Raw genomic sequence first — 22,318 nt, forward strand, 5'->3', positions numbered from 1 at the left:
TTACACATGACCTGGAAAAGTCAATTTGACCAATACTAGAATGTTTGGTCACACACACCCCCAGAGTCATCTGAACATGTGCTCTGTGTCCTCTGTATGAACACCCTGCAGGTGGGAATGTGGCCCAACTCAGACTCCTTCAGGCCTCTGGTGGAATCCACTCACTGCATTTCTGCCATGCTAATGAATTACATGGCTTCCTTGTGAGTTGAAACAGTGTCACAGCATGAGTGCCTGACTTCAGGTAACAGTGACATAGACTCAGAGATAATTGGGCAGAAAAACAGTATAAGTAGGTATTGTAGGAGCAAGAATGATTGAATGATTTCTTCTTTCTATTTTTTAGACTGCACCAGATCTGATTTCAGGTCCCACTACCATGCTAGGGAACTAGGTTGACACAACTTCAGTATAAACAGTTCCTGTCTATTTATCAAGTGTCCAACACATTTATATGTAGTCACACTGGCTTCAGGAGTTGGACTATAATTCCCTGACTCTCATCACCAGCATTAAGAAGCAATTAGAATACAGATCCACTTCTGGTATTCAGAGCACATTTTATTGACACAGAAAGACCATGATTCACTTTATTAATTTCATGGGGGAGTTTAGACACTAGTAAGCACCACTCTTGTAGTACACATGAACTTGATCACAAGGAGGAAGCAAACACGTCATAATTACCAAAGTCCCACACGGATAATAATGCTTACCCCTCCCCCAAAAAAAGTATTAAATACTTTAAATATACAAATCTAAAAATATGTTACAACATTTAACATTAAGATTTAATTTAGTTTTTTTAATATGCTTTGCAATAAACTGAGTCTCTCCTTCTGATTCCCCAGTTATGTGAAGAAGTCCTTTCATTGCTTCTCCCTCAGACTTTCATCTTCTTCTTCTTTCTTGAGCAGAACGGAGGCTAAACAGATGCCCATAGCCATGACTATGACGCCTGCTCTGCAGCCCTCTTGTGCTGGCTCCGGACGTGGCCCTCCCTGCTCGGGGACACCTCCTTTTGCAGGTTCACTGTACTGGTCTTTCCAACTGTTTCAATCCAGGGATGCTGAAGAACCTGGTGGGCTGTGTAACGCTTTTTGGGATCCACCACCAGCAACCGGCTCACAAGATCTTTGGCAGCTATGAGAATAAGAGAAAGAGAGGGATATAGAGTAAATCCAGCTGATTCTGAATTTTTTCCTCCCCGGGAATATAATAAGAACCCCCACATAAATGTTAGTGTCTGGAGACAGCTAGGGAGACTGAGGAACTGAATTTTCATTTCACTTACTTTCAAGCAATCCACATTTATATTTATCCACGTGTGGACAAGGGCTACTGTGTTGAACAGCATGTTCAACATGGGATGTCTGTTAGCTCTCTACAGTCTCAGGGCCAGGCCCATCCCTAACATCTGTGCCCTCGGGACAAGAAAACAAACAGAGGCTGTAGAACTGCAAAACATATATCTATGTAGAGATATAAAAAATTGTGCTGTATATGCATAATAAGAATTGTAATGTATTCTGCTATCATTTATTTCTTTTTTTAAAAAATCAATAAAATAAAAAAGAAACAAAAAATGTTTTAAATCAGACCAACACATTTTTAAATAAAATATGGTCTCTCTATTCCTCAGTTGACAAATGTATCTTCATATTGACAAAACTGGGAGGAAAAAAGGTATGAATAAATAAAGTAATAAATAGTACAGATTCAAAATCAATTTCATTTCCTGCCCACAACCATGGCTGATTTCTGAGGGATGTGGTGACACCTGATAGGTCAGGTGGCAGAGGGGGAGGACAAAGTATTTCTCTCTGGCCTGCTGGATCTCCCAGCCTGGCCCAGGGAGCCTGCTCTTCCAACCACTCAAGGAATAGCATGAGAAGAAAATACATACTTTTTAAAATCTTTCTTAAAGGTTTAAAATCTTGATCTTGCTCAAGATCAGCTGTTCAGCCACCAATCAGTCTTTCCGAACCCTCTGTGCCGCCACCTCTAGAGAGCACAGGAGCCACAGTTGTCTCCTAGCCCACCCACTAAATTCAACTTTTGCAAATTCCGCCCACAAAGTGCCCCAGTCCCATCCTGGCCAGAATGACTCCTTCAAGGTCCTCAGGAGACTCAGAGGGTGAAAGGCAAAATTTAAATTGAGACTTCTCAGACTCTCATGTTGGCACTGTGGGCTGGCTTGCAGGCTTTTGGATCCTAAGAACACTGTGGTCCAACAGAAGATGGAGACATTCTAGAACTGTTCTATCCACTCCTGACAACCGAGCATTTGAAATCAGGCTAGTGAGATGCATACTTATCTACATAAGTATGTAGACATACAAAGTGTGACCTCATTTGTCCAATTGTATGTGGACAATTGGACACCCCACCTCAAGCTGCCTCTACACCCTCCAAACAGCCTTCCAGGGCCACCCTTTGGCATATTAGGAAGAGGCTGACAGAAGAAGCCTCTCAGACCTTGAAGTGGGCTTGGGCCATTGGTCAGGGAAGAGGCACCTGGACTCTGGGGGGCACATCCCCATGGCTGCACAGTCGCCTCACTTTGTGGAGAGGGTATAACCAAAGCAGAGACCGCATAGGAATGGGGACCAGGACAGGAACTACCTATTGCGCAAATCTAAGGACCATGCTATATAGGACTCCAGTTCCCAAGTTGCCATGCCTTGCTCCGGTCAAACCCTCACTCCACCTCCAGCAAGCCTCGCCTCTCCTTACCTTATTAAAGGGGAAAGTGAAGCTTTCAGGGGGAGTTAGATGCTGGGGATGGAGGCAGTTCAATTAACTAATCTTGGAGGGCATGTTGAGAGCAAGTTGAAAAAACAAAGCCAGCATTCCTATTCTCCTTTCTAAGCCCAAGATTCCAAGACGCACAAACCCACAAGTATCCAGTTCTCGATTTTATAAAGGTGGTAACTAGTAGAGACAAATCAGTAGAAACGAGGAGAGAGATTCCATTTGAAATCAGACAGAATTAAAGACCCAAAGGGAGAAAACCCACACATTATCCGGCTCACTCAAAGGCAGTGGAGACCTACACCCCTTACCTTGCAGAGTCCCCAAACTCCTGATGCACCTGCAAGACCCTTAATTATTCACATGTACATCAAGCACCTTCAATTCCTCTGTTGGAAGTACTTCTGGATATAAGATGGCCTTTCTCTTTCCAAATGAGAGTTATGTTTCTGATATTTTTCAGTTTTGAGGTTCTTTAATGGCCTTCAGAAAAATCAGTTGGTGATCACAACTAATAGGTTTTTTTTTTTCTTTAACTCTCAAAGCAAGTCATGTCTTCAGAGTGCTACATAAACCTTCAGGAAACTACTGAGCAAGTAAAGGTGAAGGCACAACAGGTGGGGACAGCCCAGCTCCATGCCAGGCACTGTGGTGGCCTTCTGTGTGTCTTCTCACATATTTATCTGAAAACCTCCTTTGAGGTCAGAACCCAGAGAGGATCCCAGCCCCACATCCCCTCCTCTCCCATATATGGAAGCTCCTGATCTCACCATCAGAGATATTGTCCCAGTAAGGGGCAAGGAACTCGAAGTGGCCCAGCTGGATGATGTTAAAGAGCTCGTCCTGGTCCCTCTCGGGGCTGCGGAAGGGAGGGAAGCCACACAGGAGGATGTAGAGGATCACGCCGGCAGCCCACATGTCCACCTCCAGCCCATAACCTGCACAAACAAAGGCAGACACACAAGTCAACCTTAGACCAGAAGGGATCCAATGTGAAGAAACAAATGACAGAGAAGTGTAGTTCTAAATAGTTGTAAGTCACAGAGGTCCTCAGCTCTCAATAAGCAAGGGCTGCTTTCAAACACGTGGCTTGGAACCACCCCTTCAAACAAGGAGTCACACCAGTGGTCCTCAAAGTCTGATCCTTGGACCACTGCCACTTTTGTGATCCTTTATGACTAGTCTTTGAGAAAATAAGCACCGAAATTGGAAGCAAATGTGTGGAAACTTACAGAAGTTTGATAAGGTCATAACCTTCAACTAAATGATACATAGACACATCTCAGTGAACAGAACATAGATCAATGCAGATGCTGTCAAACTTAAATGGTAAGTCACATGAGGCACAAGCTATATTCTAGCTACACACAGTAAGACCATTCATAAGTCCACATTGTATTGGAAATTTAAAAACCTAAGCTACACCAAGAATAGTATGGGAATTACTTCTAGCCATCTATTTCCTATTCATTACCTTCTCCCTAATTAAAAAAAATACACTGACCTTTTTAATGATTATTAGTAAGCATACAAGCATGCACACACACATATGCTTTTTTTTTACATAAAATCAGACATCGCATTGCACTTATCATATGTTATCCCCTATCTCATTCACCTAATATTATATCATGGCATTTCCTATGTAAGAATTTCTTATGAAGAATATAAAAATATACTCTTCATAAATGTGATTCATAAGTGCTGTCCACATATTGTAATCTATTATTTTCCAATATTTTGACAAGTGTAAAGAATTTTCTGATGAACATCCTTACATACTAAATATTTACACACATCTAATTATATGCTTAAAATAACTTTCTAGAAATGAAATGCACGAAATAATATTTGATACAACTCCCAAAAGTTGTAGCAGGAATATATACACTTTTACTTTTTTTCCTTTAGAAAAGGAAAATACTTGGAAGCTTTAATGTGGAAGTTAGGTATTCGTTATTAATCCCCAGAGAAAGTGTGTCAAGACACAAGTATATATTAAGAATATATTAAGGGGCTGGGGTTGTGGCTCAATGGTACAGCACTTGTCATACATGCATGAGACACTGGGTTCAATCCTCAGCACCACATTTTTAAAAAAATAAGTGTTTTGTGTCAATCTACAACTAAAATTTAAAAATATATATATATATTAAGGAGCTGGGCATGGTGGCCGATGCCTATAATCCCAGTGGCTCAGGAGGCTGGGCAGGAGGATGGAGAGTTCAAAGCCAGCCTCAGCAAAAGCGAGGAACTAAGCAAATAAGTGAGACCCTGTCTCTAAATAACATACAAAATAGGGCTCCAGATGTGGCTCAGTGGTTGAGTGCCCCTGAGTTCAATCCCCAGTACCCCCTCCAAAAATAAGAATATATTAAGGGCCTAAGTCATTAATGATAACTTTTGCCAGTTTTGATGGCATCTGCTCAGTTCTCAACCATCTTTCACTCTTGTTGGAGACTGATCTGCTGGGCCTCCCCATCATCTTGCAGTCTGCCCTTGGTTTCTGTAACACTGCCCTTTCCTGATCCTCTGCCTGCCTCCAGGCAGCCAAGTCCTCTGCCAACCCCTCCTTCTTCCTCTCATGCCAGAATGCTTGACCTTCCTCAAGAATCCATGCTTTGCTGTCCTCTGGCATCAATGAGGGGCTCACTGTCTCCCCAGTTCAGCTACCATTTTCATGAGTCTCAAAACCACATGCCCATCCCATGCCCCAGCCTCCTTGCCAAGTGGATGGTTCCGTGTATCCATCCCAATACAACGTCGAGCACACTACAATGTCACTGAACACACTACAATGTTAGTGTGTTCAAAAATTTAACTCAGCCCATCCCTCAATCTCCCAAAAGAGCTTTTCCTTCCGACACCTGTTTTAGTTGATGTCACCACCAATATTTGGTTTCCCCACAAGTTCATGTTGTCTGTTTGCTTTTATCCAGTTCTTCAATGTTTCCATTCAAATATCTAAGCCCCTTGGTATTTTCCTGTCCAATTTAAATCAGTTACCATATGAACCACATTTAAAACCAATTTTAAACCAATTACCATTAAGAGGCACATTCCAGTGGCTACTCTGCTGGACTTTCCAAGTTTAAACACCTTCCAGTTTGCGGTGACCTAGACTCAGTCTACCCAACCAAATGTACCCCTCTCAACTCTACTGAGGTATCTTTTCAATAACTCTATTACCCAACCTTGTACATGTTATAGTATCATCTAAGCTTCCGTGGTGCCTCTGTTGCTAGGAAACCACCCCTCCCTTCTCCCTACCACCATACCTACAACCCATCCAGAGCCTTTCCATCTTACCTAGGAGGTAAACCCTTCTTCTAGAGTGCCACACTAGTTCAACAGTCATCCACATATGAAGAGTCATATAATAATTATTTCCTTTTTATATATTTTGCAGACTATCTTGCTAAAACAGTTCATTAGACCCTCACACAATATGCAAAGAGGTAACAAATATTCATGGAGTTTGAATTGGGATCCCTTTTTCCTTTAAAGGTAAGGGTTGATGAAGAAATTTTTAAACCAAGTACTATAGATTTCTTCCAGTTCTGTCCCTTTAGAGGTAGCCTTGGGTCAGCTGAAAAATGGCCTTGTTTGATTCACATTCTCTACCATCTTTCATCTTACTGTCCTGCCTAGACACACACACACATACACGCACTTGCGCGCACACACACACACCTGTCCTCTGTAACAAGGGCAGCTCTGATGAGGAAAAAGTTCTCCTGCCTAGTCAAGGAAGCCTGTTCTAAATTTTTCCATTAAAGACTGTGTCCAAGCCTCAGTTCCAATTCTCTGAGATTTTAACTGCTCCATATTCAAAAATACTAAATACTAAAAATTAGACATTTGTTAGTAGGAGAGCTGAAGTCCCACAGAGAAATGTGTAACACTTACCTTTCTCAGAAAGAATTTCAGGAGCTACATAAGTCGGAGTCCCACACACAGTAAATATAGGTCTCACCACATGCTTTGCAAGGCCAAAATCAGCCAGTTTCAAGGTGGTAGATTTGTCCTCATTTCGCTGAACCTGTAAGGAACCAAAATCTCCAAACCATTAAAACTGTGATGAGAACTAAGGAATACTGATGAGACAACAAGTGTGCAAGGTCAAGGCAGGCAAAAAGTAAACCTACACAAGCTCGAGTTCAGCCAACTCTGACAAATCATCCAACTTGACACGTGCTCACATTTTCAACTAAACAAACAAATGAGATTTATTGTTCCATCTACCAACATGGTAGACAAATGCAGTTATTTAAATTTTTTAATTAAATTCAGTCTTTCTGCTGCACTGGGAACATTGCGATTCCCCAATAGTGCACTGTGGCTTGTGGCGGCTACCATATTGGATAGTGCAGATATACACAACATTTCCATCATTACAGACAGTTCTTTTGGGCAGCATTGGAACAAAGATCAATGATACTTTGAGCACAGACTAGCTTTGGTAGAAATTATAAAAAGCCTGTGGGTACACAAAGGATGGACAGAAGTAGGGGAGAACTGGATATCAGAATGAACAAGTAAGCAAATAGTAGGAAAGGGATATAAAATACATGTCCTAATTGGGAGACAGGGGAGTCTTAAGAATCAAACATGCCAGGAATCTTTGAATAATTCTAAGTTCAAGATTGGCAGCTAATAGTTTTGGACAAATCTCTTTACTAATCTGATCCTCTGTTTCATTCATTAAAAGGAAGGAGCAGATCATAATTTCCAGCAAATACCATCATGTCAGGAATTCCACTCAATGTCTCTGATCCATCTAGAAAAATGTTTGGCCTAAGATGACAAATAAATATTGGGTCTTAACTTAAAAGAAAAGAATCTGAAGAGGTAAACCTAACAAGCATTTAGGTCACTATGCAAGAAATAATTAAACTAAAAATATATATTTTACATTCTAAAAAAAAAAAAAAGAAAAGAAACAAACAATGGAAAGGCAACCCAGCAAATCTTGCTGCATGTTCAGGATGTACTATGGAAGTAGTTTCCACCTGGGGAGAAAAGTTAAATAATTGATGCAAATCAAAACTCCAGCCTCCTTCCATACTAACTGGTACCTACACAATTGGATCAAAGATCTGCCTATATCTCATCATAGAATCCGATTGCTTTGGACCAATGGTGAACTCAACACACAGATCCTTATGTGAAAATATTCTGTGATAAACCTGGGAAATTTTATCCAAGTAAGAGACTTACTGGTGCCTCCAGACATATAAGAGAAATTACCAACTTGTCTGCAGGCACACATCCTCACATCCCTTTTGGAACTGAAGCAAAGGCTCCCTAGGGCCCTAGAAGCATTTGTGGCAGGAGGACAATGGCACTCTGGTTTTTCCTGTGCCTCGTGAGCCATGGGCAACACCCGGCAATGGGGGGTGAAACGGCCATCCTGGCCAGAATCAGTTCTCTGCATTTGCTCTGGTTCCTGTCAGTGAGCTGACATCTCTATAAGCAGCATGTGTCTTCATGACTGAGCTTGAGTCATCACTGCACCATCTAATCAATGTCTCCATAATTGACCAGACCAAATGGAAAGTCATAGATTTAGAAATAAAACACAACTCTGCATACAGAGACAGACAGAGCCCAGTAGGAGACAACAGAATCATTTAGACTCGAAAATCTAGTTTGGAGGGGAAGAAAAACAAAATAGTGTAATGCCTAAAATTGCCAGATGGATCATTGATGTTAATGACATTTGCTGGGTAACTACTGTTATGCATCCATCCTGTGGAGAGTGATGATTTGAATCATGGCCTCGGACTCTCTCGAGTAGGTCAAGATGGCCTGGTTGCTATGACAACAATGGCCTGAGGAAACTCTGCAAAGGTTCAGAGTTATCAGTCAAGGACTTGAGTTCAGACACCGACTCCCAGGACAGAGAATTCTGAGCAAAGCAAAATGATCTTAATGTCTTGCCAGGCCTACATCCCTCAGATTCCCTGTTTTGCCAGAACTTTCCCACAAATAACCTTTGGATGAAATCTAGATCATAAACATGCTGAGCTAGCTCTGGGTTACTGTATCTCCATCAGAGAGCAATGTCCCATCTGGCCCCATTTTTTTTCTCTCTATGTGTGTCTGTTTGTCTTTTCTTCGTTCCCCATTGACCCTCATCCCATATCTTCTGAATTAATAGTCACAACTCAGAGAGAGATGAGAGGGGTGTAGCAATGACCCTCAAAAATATTTGTAAATATTCCCAACCAAATGATCAGCATTGATCCTACCAAAATAAGGTGTGTGTTCCTATTGCCCCCAATTCCGCTGACCCAGTACCAGTAAGAGATTAGATGTTTTGGAAACCCAGACTTTTACTTTGAAAATGTATTATGTTAAATGTCCAGATGCCATTGAATACATTTTCAAAATGTCAAATCTGTTTTTAAGATACTGAATAGGCTTAACTGAAAATATATTATGCCTCCTCTTTCCTTTCCCTTTAGGTCTCAAGATCACCCCCATAGCATCCACCAGGGTATGTGCAGGATCTAGAGGTTTAAGATGAATGTTTGTCTCTTCCCCAAAGTGTTTTCCATTCTTCTCCAACTTCTTCCATCAGGAGTGATTATTCTTCAGTGCTGTCATTTACTTCACCTCTGTAAGCAGCCTAATTACATTTAAGAATCATGTGCTGATTGTGAATTTCTTGGTTTGGTTTTTCGATTTTCCACAGATATCTCACGTTCCTGGCTTCCAAACACTTCCTGTCTTATTCCTTGAAATTAAATGAGTGATGTCCTCCTGGAATAATTTTCCTCCCAGATTCTATGAGAGGCCCCTCCACAGAGGAGGTGCATCCCATGTTGATTCAGAATTTCCGCCCCCCCCCCACCTCTGTTTTCTAAATCTACCCTCCAGGGCAACGGTCTCAAGGCATCACTTGGAAGCTTATTAGAAATCTCAGTCACCCAGATCCACTCACACAAAATCAGCATCTCTGTAAGATCCCAAAGGGATTCACATGCACAGTCATGTTCTGGGATATCCTCATGCCAACGTGCCTCTTTTGGCCACAAATGCCCAGAATTGAATGCCACACACCAGATGAGATTCCATCAGGGTGGTAAGCCTCAGACATCCCAGCTGACCAATCAGTGGGTGGCCACTGGGGCATCCAAAGACCTCAATAAATGTCCCACTCCAATGCCTCCACTTCAGAAAGCCTTCCTGGACTTTCCTGGGCATGGTGGTGGTCCTGCTTGGAGCCCCCTGCCACACATCTTACCTTGCCCTCACCCGACACACCCCTGCCTCTATCTTCTGGTTTAACTAAACTCACTGTTCTGGGTCATGTTTCTGCTGGGGCTGTTGGAGGCTCCCTTTAACTTCCCAGGGTGTAGGGATTGCTTCATACAGTGTCATGACTGTGGCCTGTCTGTTTCCAGCCACACCAAAGTGTCCTGCTCAGAATCCAAGTGATCTGTACTACTGACATAAGCATGCAGATAACCCATCTCTAAATACAATTTAAAGCCTCAAGAGGAATCTTCATTGTTCTGAATGATTAGCCTCCACTCTGTCCTTCCATGGCACATCAATTTAAATATGATCTTGCAAATTGTTTTTCACTTCTGAACAGAAGATGGCAGCAGAGTATATACCAAACATCACACGCTGCCTTAGGAGGACCCTGCTAAAGCTGATTATCTTTGCTAACTTCTTACTTGATCCTTCATGGTTCTTTTAACCCTTTCCTTCCAAGGTTCATTTTCAACTAGACACAAGAACTAAAATATCTTGGAAACCAAATCACATTAAAATGCCAATGCCTGAAATCAATTCATATTCTAGCAGTAAAAGACAGCGTAATCAAAAAATGGCTGAAAAAATCAGTAGGAGCAACATCTTCCCAGGGACCTGTCATATGGATAGCCTATGACGTGACCTGGAGACCTACATATCACACCAGCTTTTTTATGAATTAACATCTCATATTCATTCGGCAAATATTAATTAGATGCCAAGCACATGCCAGGCACTGCTGTAGATATTGAGAATAGCTGGGTACAGTGGCGCACACCTGTAATCCCAGCGGCTTGGGAGGCTGAGGCAGGAGGATCACAAGTTCAAAGCCAGCCTTAGCAATGGTGAGGTGCTTAGCAACTCAGTGAGACCTTGTTTCTAAATAAAATATAGAAAAGGGCTGGGGATGTGGCTCAGTGGTTAAGTGTCCCTGGGTGCAATCTCCCGCACCACCCCCCCCCCAAAAAAAAATGGAACAGTGAATAAAACAGACAATGTTCTTGCTTTAGGATGCTTTCTTTCTACTTATAAATAATATTTAACTAAATAGGTGATGTCAGTCAGTGATGAGTATTGAGAAAAAGTGGGATAAAGCTTATGTTGTCTAGAATAGTATCCACTAAGCACATGTGGCTATTTATGTTTAAATAAAATTTAAAGTCCAGTGCCTTAGACACACAAGGCATCTTTCAAATGTTCATGGTGCTACCAGACATTGGATTTCAGCAATAACATGTAAAAGACACAGGACATTTCCATCATCACAGAAAGTTCTACTGGACCGTGTGGGCACAGGCAGTAGCAGGGACTGAAATTTTAAACAGGGAGGTTTAAGGAAGGACTCCCTGAGGAAGTGAAAGAAGTTGGGGTGAGTTTTCAGGTAGAGGAAATAGCAAGTGCAAAGGCTCAGGAACAGCAAGTGGGGTGGAGCAGAGCAAATGGGGGGAGGAGAGGTCAGAGAGGAGCCTCAAAAGGAAGACCGGGGCCACATTATGCAGGACCTTCTAGGTCATGGAAATGAACTTGACTCATTCCCTGTGGCATGAATCCAGTGGCAGCTGCAAGCATGTCAGTCACCATGGTGTACTCTTTCTAACTCATTATCTAGTTCAGAGGTGGCCAGTCCTGCAGAACAGTGAACTGTGGGTGCTTCCTGGGTCAAATCTGCTAATCTCATATTCCACGGCACATTTTACATCACCACCAAGTTGTCTGATTGGATGAGAATCTCAAACTCAAGAGGCTGAAAACATCACTCTGACCCTGCTCCTCTCCCAGAATTCCCCAACCTGAGAATGGCTCCATCATCACATAAAGATATCAAAAGATACCACACCTCAACTTAAAAAGACACAACCCACATTTTCTCTACCTCCCCCTCAGCTACGGGACCATTTCTATAATCTCCTTTACATGTACACACACACACACACACACACCCTTGCAACAAGGTGCAACCTACAGTTTTCCACATTCCATTCTGTCCCTTCAGATGACCATTTCTCTCTGCTCACCTCTGTGCCCCAAGACCAAGCCACCACCACCTCCTGCTGAAGCCCAGCAAGGAGCCCACTCCAGCTATGGCAGAGGGCTCCTCACCCCTGACCCTCACATAAGCTTGAACACATGGGACTTCTGGAAGGAGACAAAACAGAACTAGGGGATGTGTGTTGATGCAGTCAAACAGGTCCATCTCAGATCTCAGAGGCTTGTAGAAAAGATTCACTGAGCTGCTCCCTCAGAATAAGGGCATTTTTGAGAAACTTAATCTTGGATCCTCAGATGGCTCACAAAAGTACGCTCTTAGATGAAAACTCACACAAACACAGGCATTAAGAGAGCAATAATGCTGGTGGGACTGCAAATGGGTGCAACCACTATGAAAAGCAGTATGGAGATTCCTCAGAAAACTCAGAATGGAACCACCATTTTGATCCAGCTATCCCACTCCTTGATTTCTTTTCTTTTCTTTTTTTTTTTTTTTTTGCATTTTAAGACAAATATTCTTTTATTTCTGTTAAACTGAATATACAATTATTGTTCCCTAGGCAACCAACTTTTGCTTATAACTACAATTTCACGTTAACAAAACACAGACAGTGAAAAGACAACTTTGATTGTGAAGATCTAATTACAATAATAAATAAAATAATTTATACAAGTTTTTTTGGTGACTTTTCTATGGGGGTCATATTCATTAAAGCCCTAGAGGCTAGTTTTGGCTTAACCCTTCTCTAGTAGGAATGACTCTTGATTTATTTCCTTTTGTTACAGAAGCAAATTTTATTTTGTTTTTAAAAATTGCTGGAGAGGGAGCAGTTATATTGTACCTCCACCAGTTAGTGCACTAAGTGAATGGCAAACTCTGATACCCCCTCAAATATTTTCTGGATAGTCTATGTCATAAAACATGTAATAAACAGTCATGGTATTGGGGATATTATCTCTTTCCATATTTGGTTTAATTTTACTTCAAAGTGCTAACTCTGTAAACTAATAACAGTGGTTTCTGATGAGGGGGTGAAAACTGCTTAGTTACCAGTGGGTTGTTTACTACTCTTACCCATATTCCCTTTAAAAGTAATAAAAAAACCTGTAGTGAATTTTCTTGACTCTAATGCTGTCCTCTTTACCCTGCCTGAACCAGCTCCCACTGCCAGCAATGGGTTAACCAAAAGTAACCGCAACACAATTATCTTAGGTCGATTTCTATCCAAAGGACTTAAAATCAGCATACTACAGTCAATGCAGCCACATCAATGTTTATAGCAGTTCAATTCAAAATAGCTAAACTATGGAACTAACCTAGGTGTCCTTCAATAAATGAATGGATAAAGAAAATATGGTATATATACTCAATGGGATATTACTCAGCTTTAAAGAAGAATGAAATTCTGGCATTTGACAGTAAATGGATGGAGTTGGAGAATATCATGCTAAGTGACATAAGCCAATCCCAAAGAACCAAAGGCTGAACGTTGTCTCTAATATGTGGATGCTAATTCACAATAAGGGTGAGGAGGCACTAGGGAAGAATAGAGTTACCTTAGATTAGGTAGAGGGGAGTGAAGGGAGGGGAGGAGAAGGAATGTGGGGATAGGAAGGATAGTAGAACGAAACAGACGTTATTACTTTATATACATATATGACTGCATGACCAATGTGATTCTACAACATGTACAACCAGAAAAATGAGAAATTATACCCCATCTATGGGTGATATATCAAAGCACATAAATGCATTCTACTGTCATGTATAACTAACTAAAACAAATACATATTTTTATAAAAGAGAGCAATAAGGAATTGGTGTTATTAATCTTAACTAAATAACCTGAACTAAAGGCCTGTCTCATTGTGCTTTTCTTTAGTGACCTCGTGTTATTGCTGAGATCCATGTTTCCTGAATTTATTAAGTATAGCCTAACAATATATACTTTATGGTTATTATCAATTTTTAATTAATGTGATCGGTATATAAAAATACCCATGATTCTTAGGCCATTAATGAGAGGTCAAGCACACCTCTGTCTCAGAAGCTCAGGGGAAAGGAGATTGAAACTGGAGCTGGTAGAAGCTTTGCTGATCAGGGAGAAATGTGTATGACCGAACAAATAGCAGCAAGGATCACTGAGTCCTTCTTGCCTATCAAAGCAGAAGTAGAAAAAGAATTCAGGTAGTTGAGATCAGCACATCGATTCAGCACGTCTGCTTTGGAGGGAAAATGGACAAGGACTGTATCTGGCTGTTGTCTATCCTACTAGGTTTTCCTTGCCCTTGGGGACAGCAGTCAGTGTGCTATCCTATCTGTACTCAGCAGCTAAACGTCTGGACAAGTCTGTCCTTCCTGAAATCAATAAGAGGCCAGCAAGAGGGTATCACCTTGTCCTCAACCAAGCCGTGACCTGTCCCCAACACCCTGCCACCATTTCTCCTGGATTTGGATGGTCTTCTAGCACTCCAGAGCTATAACAGCTGGGCTGGGGGCAGGAATATGGGTTAGGGAAATGAGCACTCTGCAGGTCAGATAAGGGGCAGCAGCCTGCCCACCCTTCTCATTCCTTTCAGTTCCGTTTCCAGAATAAGAGCCTACCCTCTTTTGCCCTTGTTCTGGGAGGGAGGGATTTTCTTAAATGACTGTGCTCACACGCCTGACATCCCTTTGATCCCTTCCCCCATCGGCTCACCCAACTCTCTTTGCTGGATATGATTTCTCAGCCACTGGCTATAAATAACCTGGCCTGTCCACTTCCTGTCCTGAGTGAACTGGTCTGAGCAGCATCACTTAAGCTTCTGTTTGCCTCCTCCCCTTCTTCCCCAGGGCCCAGCCAACACCACAAAGCAGATTCTAACCTCTTCAGGGAACACACTGGCAGAAGAAGCAATTAACATGGATATTTCTGCAAGCTGGAAAAATCTCATAATTAAAACTTCTTTTGTGAGATCTCAGGAGTCCAAATAACCCTAAGGGAAGAGGAACACTAGCATCTTATCAGAAATATGATCGGTAGAAACAGATGAACTTGGCAATATAGGCCTGAAATTTTACTCTCGGGCCTAATTATCAGACGGAGATATTTCTGTTGATTAAAACAATGTGACATGCTTGCTATATTTGTTAAGATCTCTTAGCACATTCAGAAAACTTCTAAAAGCAGCGGCAGTTACAAATGACCACATAATCAAAAGTTAGTTCTCACATAATCACTTTCCCAAGCAAAAGACAGGTCTCAATAGAGACAGCAGCCACATATTAAAGGAAGAAGGGTTTGGTGAGATGAAAGCATAAAGAAAATGTGGGATATATACACAATAGAGTTTTACTCAGCCATAAAGAAAAATGAAAGTATGGCATTTGCAGGAAAATGGTTGAAACCTGAGAACATTATGTTAAGCGAAATAAGCCAAACTCAGAAGGTCAAGAGTCATGTGTTTTGTCTCATATGTAGAAACCAGAGAGAAAAAAGGAAAAGAAAGGTTGGGGTTTGGGGGATTTCATAAAAATCAAAGGGAGATCACTAGAGGACAAGGACCAAGAGGTGGGATGTGGAGAGGGAGAGTGCTAGGGAGTGATACTGGTCAAATTATATTCTTATATTGTGTGCATGTACAAATATGTAACAACAAATCCCACCATATGTACAACTATAATGCACCAATAAAAAATGTGAAGAGAGAAAAAAATTTTAAAGGATTCATTGAATACAAATCAAAGCAACTTAAGAACATGAACTGATACACAGTAATTACTATGGTAATATATATTAATATATCATCTTGGAAAAAAATTTTGCAATATCATTATCATATCTGCAAGCTTAGAGAGGACAGCTTTCTAAACACAGACATCTGCCAATTGTCAAATCCAACATTATCTTCATCTGTCTAAAAAAATCAGAAAGCACAACATCAGATAACATTTATATTCCTGATCACAATATGTTGAACTTTTCATCCAGAAAAAGGACAAACATGTTTTATTTTGATAAATAAAACCTGACACACTACCCACAGGAGACCAAATATATTAACCCTTCCTTCTAAAGATGGCTCAAAGCCGGGCACAGTGGTGCATGCCTGTAATCCCAGCAGCTTGGGAGGCTGAGGCAGGAGGATCTTGAGTTCAAAGTCAGCCTCAGCAACTTAGCAAGACCATAAGCAACCCAGTGAGTCCCTGTCTCTAAATAAAATACATTTTTAAAAAGGGCTGGGGATGTTGCTCAGTGGTTGAGTTGAGTGCCCCTGAGTTCAATCCCTAATACCAAAATAATAATAATAATAATAAGTGGTTCAAATCTGTAGCTTTCTGCAGTCTCTGCAGAAGACATACCATCATACATACAAAAATTTGTTTGAAAAACAGTAGACTTACTTCAAAATCAGAAAAGAGAAAAAGGTCTAAAGATCAATACTAATCAATATCTCATGTTGGACTGAAAAATAATAAGGAGATTTGCAAACTGCAAAATAGCAGTTTGCAAATCCCTTTCTCTCTCTCTCTCTCTCTCTCTCTCTCTCTCTCTCTCTCTCTCTCTCTCTCTCTCTCTCTCTCTCTCTCTCTCTCTCTCTCACACACACACACACACACACAAACACACACACACACACAAACACACACACACACACACACAAACACACACACCATTGCCCCAAACCACTAAAAGCATATATGTACTGATATTTAAGTCCATGAAGAATTGCCAAAATTCTTTTCAGAGGCAATCAGCTCGTCCATATTAAACATTCATTACAGTGCTCCTACTTCTTGCAGCAAACTCCTTTGTGCCATCTACACCCATCCACTTAAAATTGTTGGCAAAGTCCCTTCCCACAAGTAAGAGCCTGGATTGCCCAAGAGATGGGCCCAGCCATGGGTTTCAGGAGCTTGTTAGAAAATACAAGCTTAGCTAATTGTCTCCAAAAGAAAACAGTCTTCTAGGGCAAAGGATCTTGTTCCACATATTTGAGAACTTGTGTAACTGTGATAATGCTTTAGGAGGCACATGGCCAAAATGCTCAGCTCATGGGACCTACTCATGCCTCTAATCAGAGTCTTTCCTGCTTTAACAATTTGGTGGAAACAGCATTCATTTATTTAAAACACACATTCACACATATGCATCTCTGTTGCAATTCCAAAGATCACAATAAAAAGTTCATAGCACATTTAAAAAAAAAAAAAAACTTGAGCTCAGGCACAGAACAAAAATACAGAGATAATTTTAAAAAATGAGTTAAGGAAGGACATCTTGTTAATGCAAAAAAAAAAAAAAAAATCCTACGAGAGTATTATTTGAGGGTAATTCAGACCACTCAGGCACCTAGCCAAATTACTTCGGCAATTTTGAAAATTGAGCAAAAACAAGATTGCTTGACTCTGTGGTCAACATAGACCTCATTTTGCCAAGTAATTAGCTTGATTCACTCTGTGTTTTAGTCTGCTTGCGGAAACAGTTTAAGACTGGTTCATGTGCTGGAGTTACATTTGCAGGCCTGGTCTACCACTGAAAATTCAAGGAAACCAGCTACACCCCTGCTTCCTCCCTGCCCCCAAAGAGGGCTCACTGAAATCATTTTGTCTCCATTTGCGATTGCTTTGTCTGCAGCAATATGGCTTTCGGTGCTTCCTGTGATAGCTACCTTGACATCAGAGTTGTTTTCAATGTGATGATAATGACAGCAGCTGTCACTAGTGAACCGCTGGCTATCTCCCAGGTGGTGTGCTATGATTGTTATTCATCCATCCAACCCGTGTTTATTTATTAAATGTCTACCATGTGACAAAACTGTTCAGGTTTCAGGGTATAGTCTGAATAAAACAGAGCCTCTGTGGTCCTGGAACTTTCTTCCCAATAAGAGAAAGAAAACAGAAAAGTAAAGAATGTTTCAGGTGGTGGTCAGGGCTATGAGGAAGACAGAGGGGAAACCGGGAGGTCAGTGGAGAGGAGCAAGGGGATCGGGAGGGAGGAGAGGAAGGAGAGGGAAGTTACTGGGGAATGAGAGCAATCAAATTATGTGCATGTAGAAATGTGGCATAATGAAGACCACTCTTATATAGAGTTAAAATATACCAATAAAAATTAAAATAGAAGAAATTTAAAAATTTAAATTAAAAAAAAAAAGTGGACTGCAGATGCCAGATGGTGACCCTGTGACGCTGCTGCCCTGACAAAGACTTCCAGGGAAGCACTTTTGGTCAAACCTGCAGGGCTTATCAACTCACTGCAAAGGGGAGAATGCACCGTTGGGGCCTGGCATCTAAGCAAGAGGATGTTCAAAGGACCTATCATGAGCCTGGGCTGTGTTACATGATTTGGGGGAGAGTTCAAGAAAGCAGGTGTTTGCTCTGGATAGTGTCAGGAGGTAGGAATCATTCTAGGGTGGGGTACCTTAACAATTCCCATTTGGAGGTGGGAGGAAGGAGGCAAGGCAGCCTCTGATATTAGACAATAGCAGAGCTGGGAGCAGTGGCACATGCCTGTAATGCCAGCAACTTGGGAGGCTGAGGCAGGAGGATGGTGAGTTCAAAGCCAGCCTCAGCAAAAACAAGGCGTTAAGCAACTCAGTGAGACCCTGTCTCTCAATAAAATGCAAAATAGAGCTGGGAATGTGGCTCAGTGGTTGAGTGCCCCTGAGTTCAATCCCCAATACCAAAAAAAAAAAAAGAGTAAACTGGGCTCAGAGGCTCAGAGAGGTAAGGGGCTTATCCCGAATTGAGTAACTAAGAAAGCCAAGATTCAAACCCAGGGTATCTAACTCCAGGGTCAGCCCTTTACCACTCCACACACAGAGACACCTGCAAAATATTATCCCTTTAGAATTCCTTGGCAAAGTATTATCCTCAAAAGGGCCATAGGAAGGGTCTCAGTGGGAAATCAGTCAATGGTAGGCACCAAGCCTGGGCGGAAGTTTCCACCGAGGACGAGAGGATGTGCAAAAGGTCAGGAAATTAAGTCTGCAGGGTCATGATCAAAGCAAACTTTTTTCTCTCAGGGATGAAAAAAAAACCAGTTTTCATTTATTAAATTGCAATGTTTATTTTTCAGTAATTTCGTCAAAACCAATTTATCTCAGCCACGTAGGAACTCTAACTAAAGTTTTAAATCTTGGAACAAGTATGCTAAAATAACATAAAAGTCAAGTATGTAAAGGTAAACGGATATGAAGCAATTAATATTTATTTTTAAAAATTCATTTAAAAAAAAAAACTATCCCACAGCAGCAAAAAAATGAGGCTTACCAGGAGGTTTTCCGGCTTGAGGTCCCGGTGGACGATATTCTTGTCGTGCAGGTGGACCAGGGCTTTACATAAGTCCATGATCATGAGGGCAGCATCAGGCTCCGGAAACTTCACACTTTCTATGATGGCATCAAAAAGGTCCCCTCCCTGCACATACTCCATGATCAGGTAGATTTCCGTTTCCGTTTCATAGACCTCATGCAATTTCACTATGTTGGGGTGAGAGAGGCTCTGGATGATTAAGATCTCGCTGTCAACTATGTCCTCCTTACCCTTGAGTTTGGACTTGTCAATAATCTTCATGGCATAGGCCTGCCTGGTCTCCCGGTGCCTGCACTCCTTCACCACGGCGAAATTCCCATCCCCGATGACCCGGCCCGTCTCGTAGTGCTTCTCCACGTGTGCTGAGATGATGCCCGCAGGTCGCAGCTTCCGGCCACTGGGCCGTTCTGGCTTGTTCTCTTCTGGCCTTGTCTTGGGCTCCTTCTCTACCCTACCAGGGGTCTCATCTCTGAGAGCTGCCTTTCTCCCTCCTGATGCACCTGGCTTCTTCTCCCTCTCTGCCTCCTTCTCTTCCTCTCGGGTCCTGGGGACCTTCTCAGCATCAGCCTGGGGCTCTCTCAGGAGCCAGCTACCCTGCTTGCTCCTGCAGACGTGCTTGGCATCTTTCTTCACATCCCTCTGCCCCTCTTCTGCAGCTGGTGCACTCTCCACAACATCCTTCTTGGCCTTGGTTGCCCCCCGATGGTGGCTTTCCTGATCCTCTGGGTCTCTGTCTGCTTTCTTGTCTGGGTTCTTGCCGGGTCTCCTCAGCTCTTGAGTGGGATTCCTGGGGCTGTTCCTGTGGCTGTCACCTCTCCACCCTTCCTCCCCGCCCACAGGGTTTGCCTCGGGAGACCTCCTGCAGCTTCTCGTCCTCACCAGCTTGTCCACGTTGTACTTTGGGCACTTGCCCATGTCCAGCTCGCTGGTCCCCAGGGACAGCCTCTCCCGCTCCAGGCTCTGCTGGATCTCCCTCTCTCGCTTGCACTTCTCACACCTGATGATCTCCCCGGAGGTCTTCTCGATCTCCACCCCCAGGTGCTTCTCCCCACTGCCATTCCTCTCTTCCAGAGTAGTTTCCCTGGGTGGCTTGCCACCCGCTTCAGACTCTTGTTTTCCCCTCGCCCACTTCTTCTGGGCCCTCACCTGGTCCTCCAGCACCAGCTCCTGGGGGCACTTCCCTGGGTGCCCAATGGCTGTCTTGCTCCGGGCAGCCTCACCGCTGCTCCCGGTCTCCCCACCGTGGTGACCCCCTTTCAGAGTCTTGCCATAAAGTCTGCTTCTTAGCCTTGGAGAAGGGACCCGGCTATGCTGGGTCAATGTCAGGGTCCGGTTTTTGTTAGGATACAGCTCTTCTATAGCCACCTGAATGCTCTTCAATGTCAAGGGTTCTTTGCCCACAGCTATGAAAGCATCCCCTTCCCTGAAGAAATCAGAGACACTCCTGATTTCCCTGCCCTTCAGGTTAAACAGTTTTCTCACACGATCATTCTTCCACCTGGGAAAGCCCAAGGCTTCGGAGATGTCTGCTATGAGCTGCTCGAACGTCTGCACCGACCGCCTGTTGAGGAGCAGGGTGACCTTGCGGAGGGGCTGCCCGCCCAGCTTCACCACGGTCACCACCCTGGGCTTCAGGGGGCTGTTCTCAGCCTGGACTGAATGAAGACCATTCTGGGGGCTGAACATGGGCATGACAGAACCTCGAGCTCCCAAGAATGGTTTCTCTGGGTTTCCTCGGCCAGGAGGCAGCCAGGTGCCCTGCAGCCTTCTCTCTGTGATTTTCGAGCTTAAATATTTCAGAGAATGATCACATAGACCTCGATGACCTGCAACAGAAAAAAGACCATTGCACATCAGTTGAGGTGGGTTCAAAGAGCACTCAGACTCCACCAACCTTACTAAAGATTCTTATTCTACTATGATAGCTTGTAAGTGTGGTCTCTGGGGGTCCCACTTGAAATGATGGAGTCCTTATATACCTTATGTCTCATCCCCAGTCTTCTCTATGAGGGACCAGCAATGCAGAATAGAGTTAGCACTGGGCTGCGGAGACTCCTACAGCCTCTTAGTGACCCACTCCCCAGAGTAGCCACACATTGAGGGCCTTCTAGGGGCGGGGGTTGGCTCTATGCATACAACCCCAGCTTCCCCAAAATGAGTGGGCTTCAGGGACCTAGACTAAGACACTAGACCCAAGCCACAGGAACATCCTGGAAAATTATGGATGTTCACTATGGCAGATACACCTGCCTCTTTGCAGTTTTCCCAGCTAGATTTTCAATTCACTCAGCTAAGGCAACAGGGGAAGTGGTTTTGGTCACAGGTTTGAGTCAGACCCAGATTTTAATCCTGAAGTGGCCACTGACTACTATGTGAACCTGGACAAATCACTTTTGTTTCAGTTGTTTCACCCATAAAGCAGGAACAATAACATCTTCCTCCCAGGATTTTGTGAAGAGTACGTAAGAAAATGATTATAGTTCCCTTAACACAGTGCTTGACACACAGTGAGGACACAGTAATTGCCAGTTATCAAGACGTTCCTTACAACCTTAATATCTATTGTGTATTATGATTTCATTTAACCAGTGACATTACTGATAAAGTAAAAGTCTATAGTGCACAGCCTTGCCTAGCATCATGAGAAATGCTAGACCTGATGTGGTAGGTATTTCTTACTCTTAATTGGGATGATCTTGCATTAGACATTGGCAAAATAAAATTAAAGGAGGCTTTTCGATCTAAGTTTAGAAACTTCCTTCTCCAGATGGTTTTTTTCCTCCACTTATTAAAATAAGAAAAGGAGTTGGGTATGTAGTTCAATGGTAGAACACATGCTGTAGCATGTGCAAGACCCTGGATTTGATCTCCAGTACTGGAAAGAGAGAGAGAGAGAGAGAGACAGAGAGACAGAGAGACAGAGAGACAGAGAGAGAGAGAAAGGAACCAAGGACTTATTAATGTTCAGAGCTTAAATAATGAGAATTTACATGAATAAAATAAGATTTCAGA

The 22,318-nt window shown here is 42.7% G+C and overlaps 1 protein-coding gene across 1 annotated transcript; it reads right to left on the minus strand.

Annotated features, from left to right (window-relative positions):
* Nucleotides 1-590: 590 nt before the first annotated feature.
* On the minus strand, nt 591-21,078 carry Dclk3 (doublecortin like kinase 3). Its single transcript, XM_026405548.2, has 4 exons — nt 19,265-21,078; nt 6,664-6,796; nt 3,525-3,692; nt 591-1,143 (listed from the first exon to the last, which is right to left on the minus strand). The coding sequence occupies exons 1-4, from the start codon at nt 20,996-20,998 to the stop codon at nt 950-952; spliced, it is 2,229 nt and encodes a 742-aa protein (XP_026261333.2). The 5' UTR covers nt 20,999-21,078; the 3' UTR covers nt 591-949.
* Between the last annotated feature and the right edge of the window lie 1,240 nt (nt 21,079-22,318).

Source organism: Urocitellus parryii, chromosome 3 (genome assembly GCF_045843805.1).
Source record: "Urocitellus parryii isolate mUroPar1 chromosome 3, mUroPar1.hap1, whole genome shotgun sequence".
Lineage (NCBI taxonomy): Eukaryota > Metazoa > Chordata > Mammalia > Rodentia > Sciuridae > Urocitellus > Urocitellus parryii.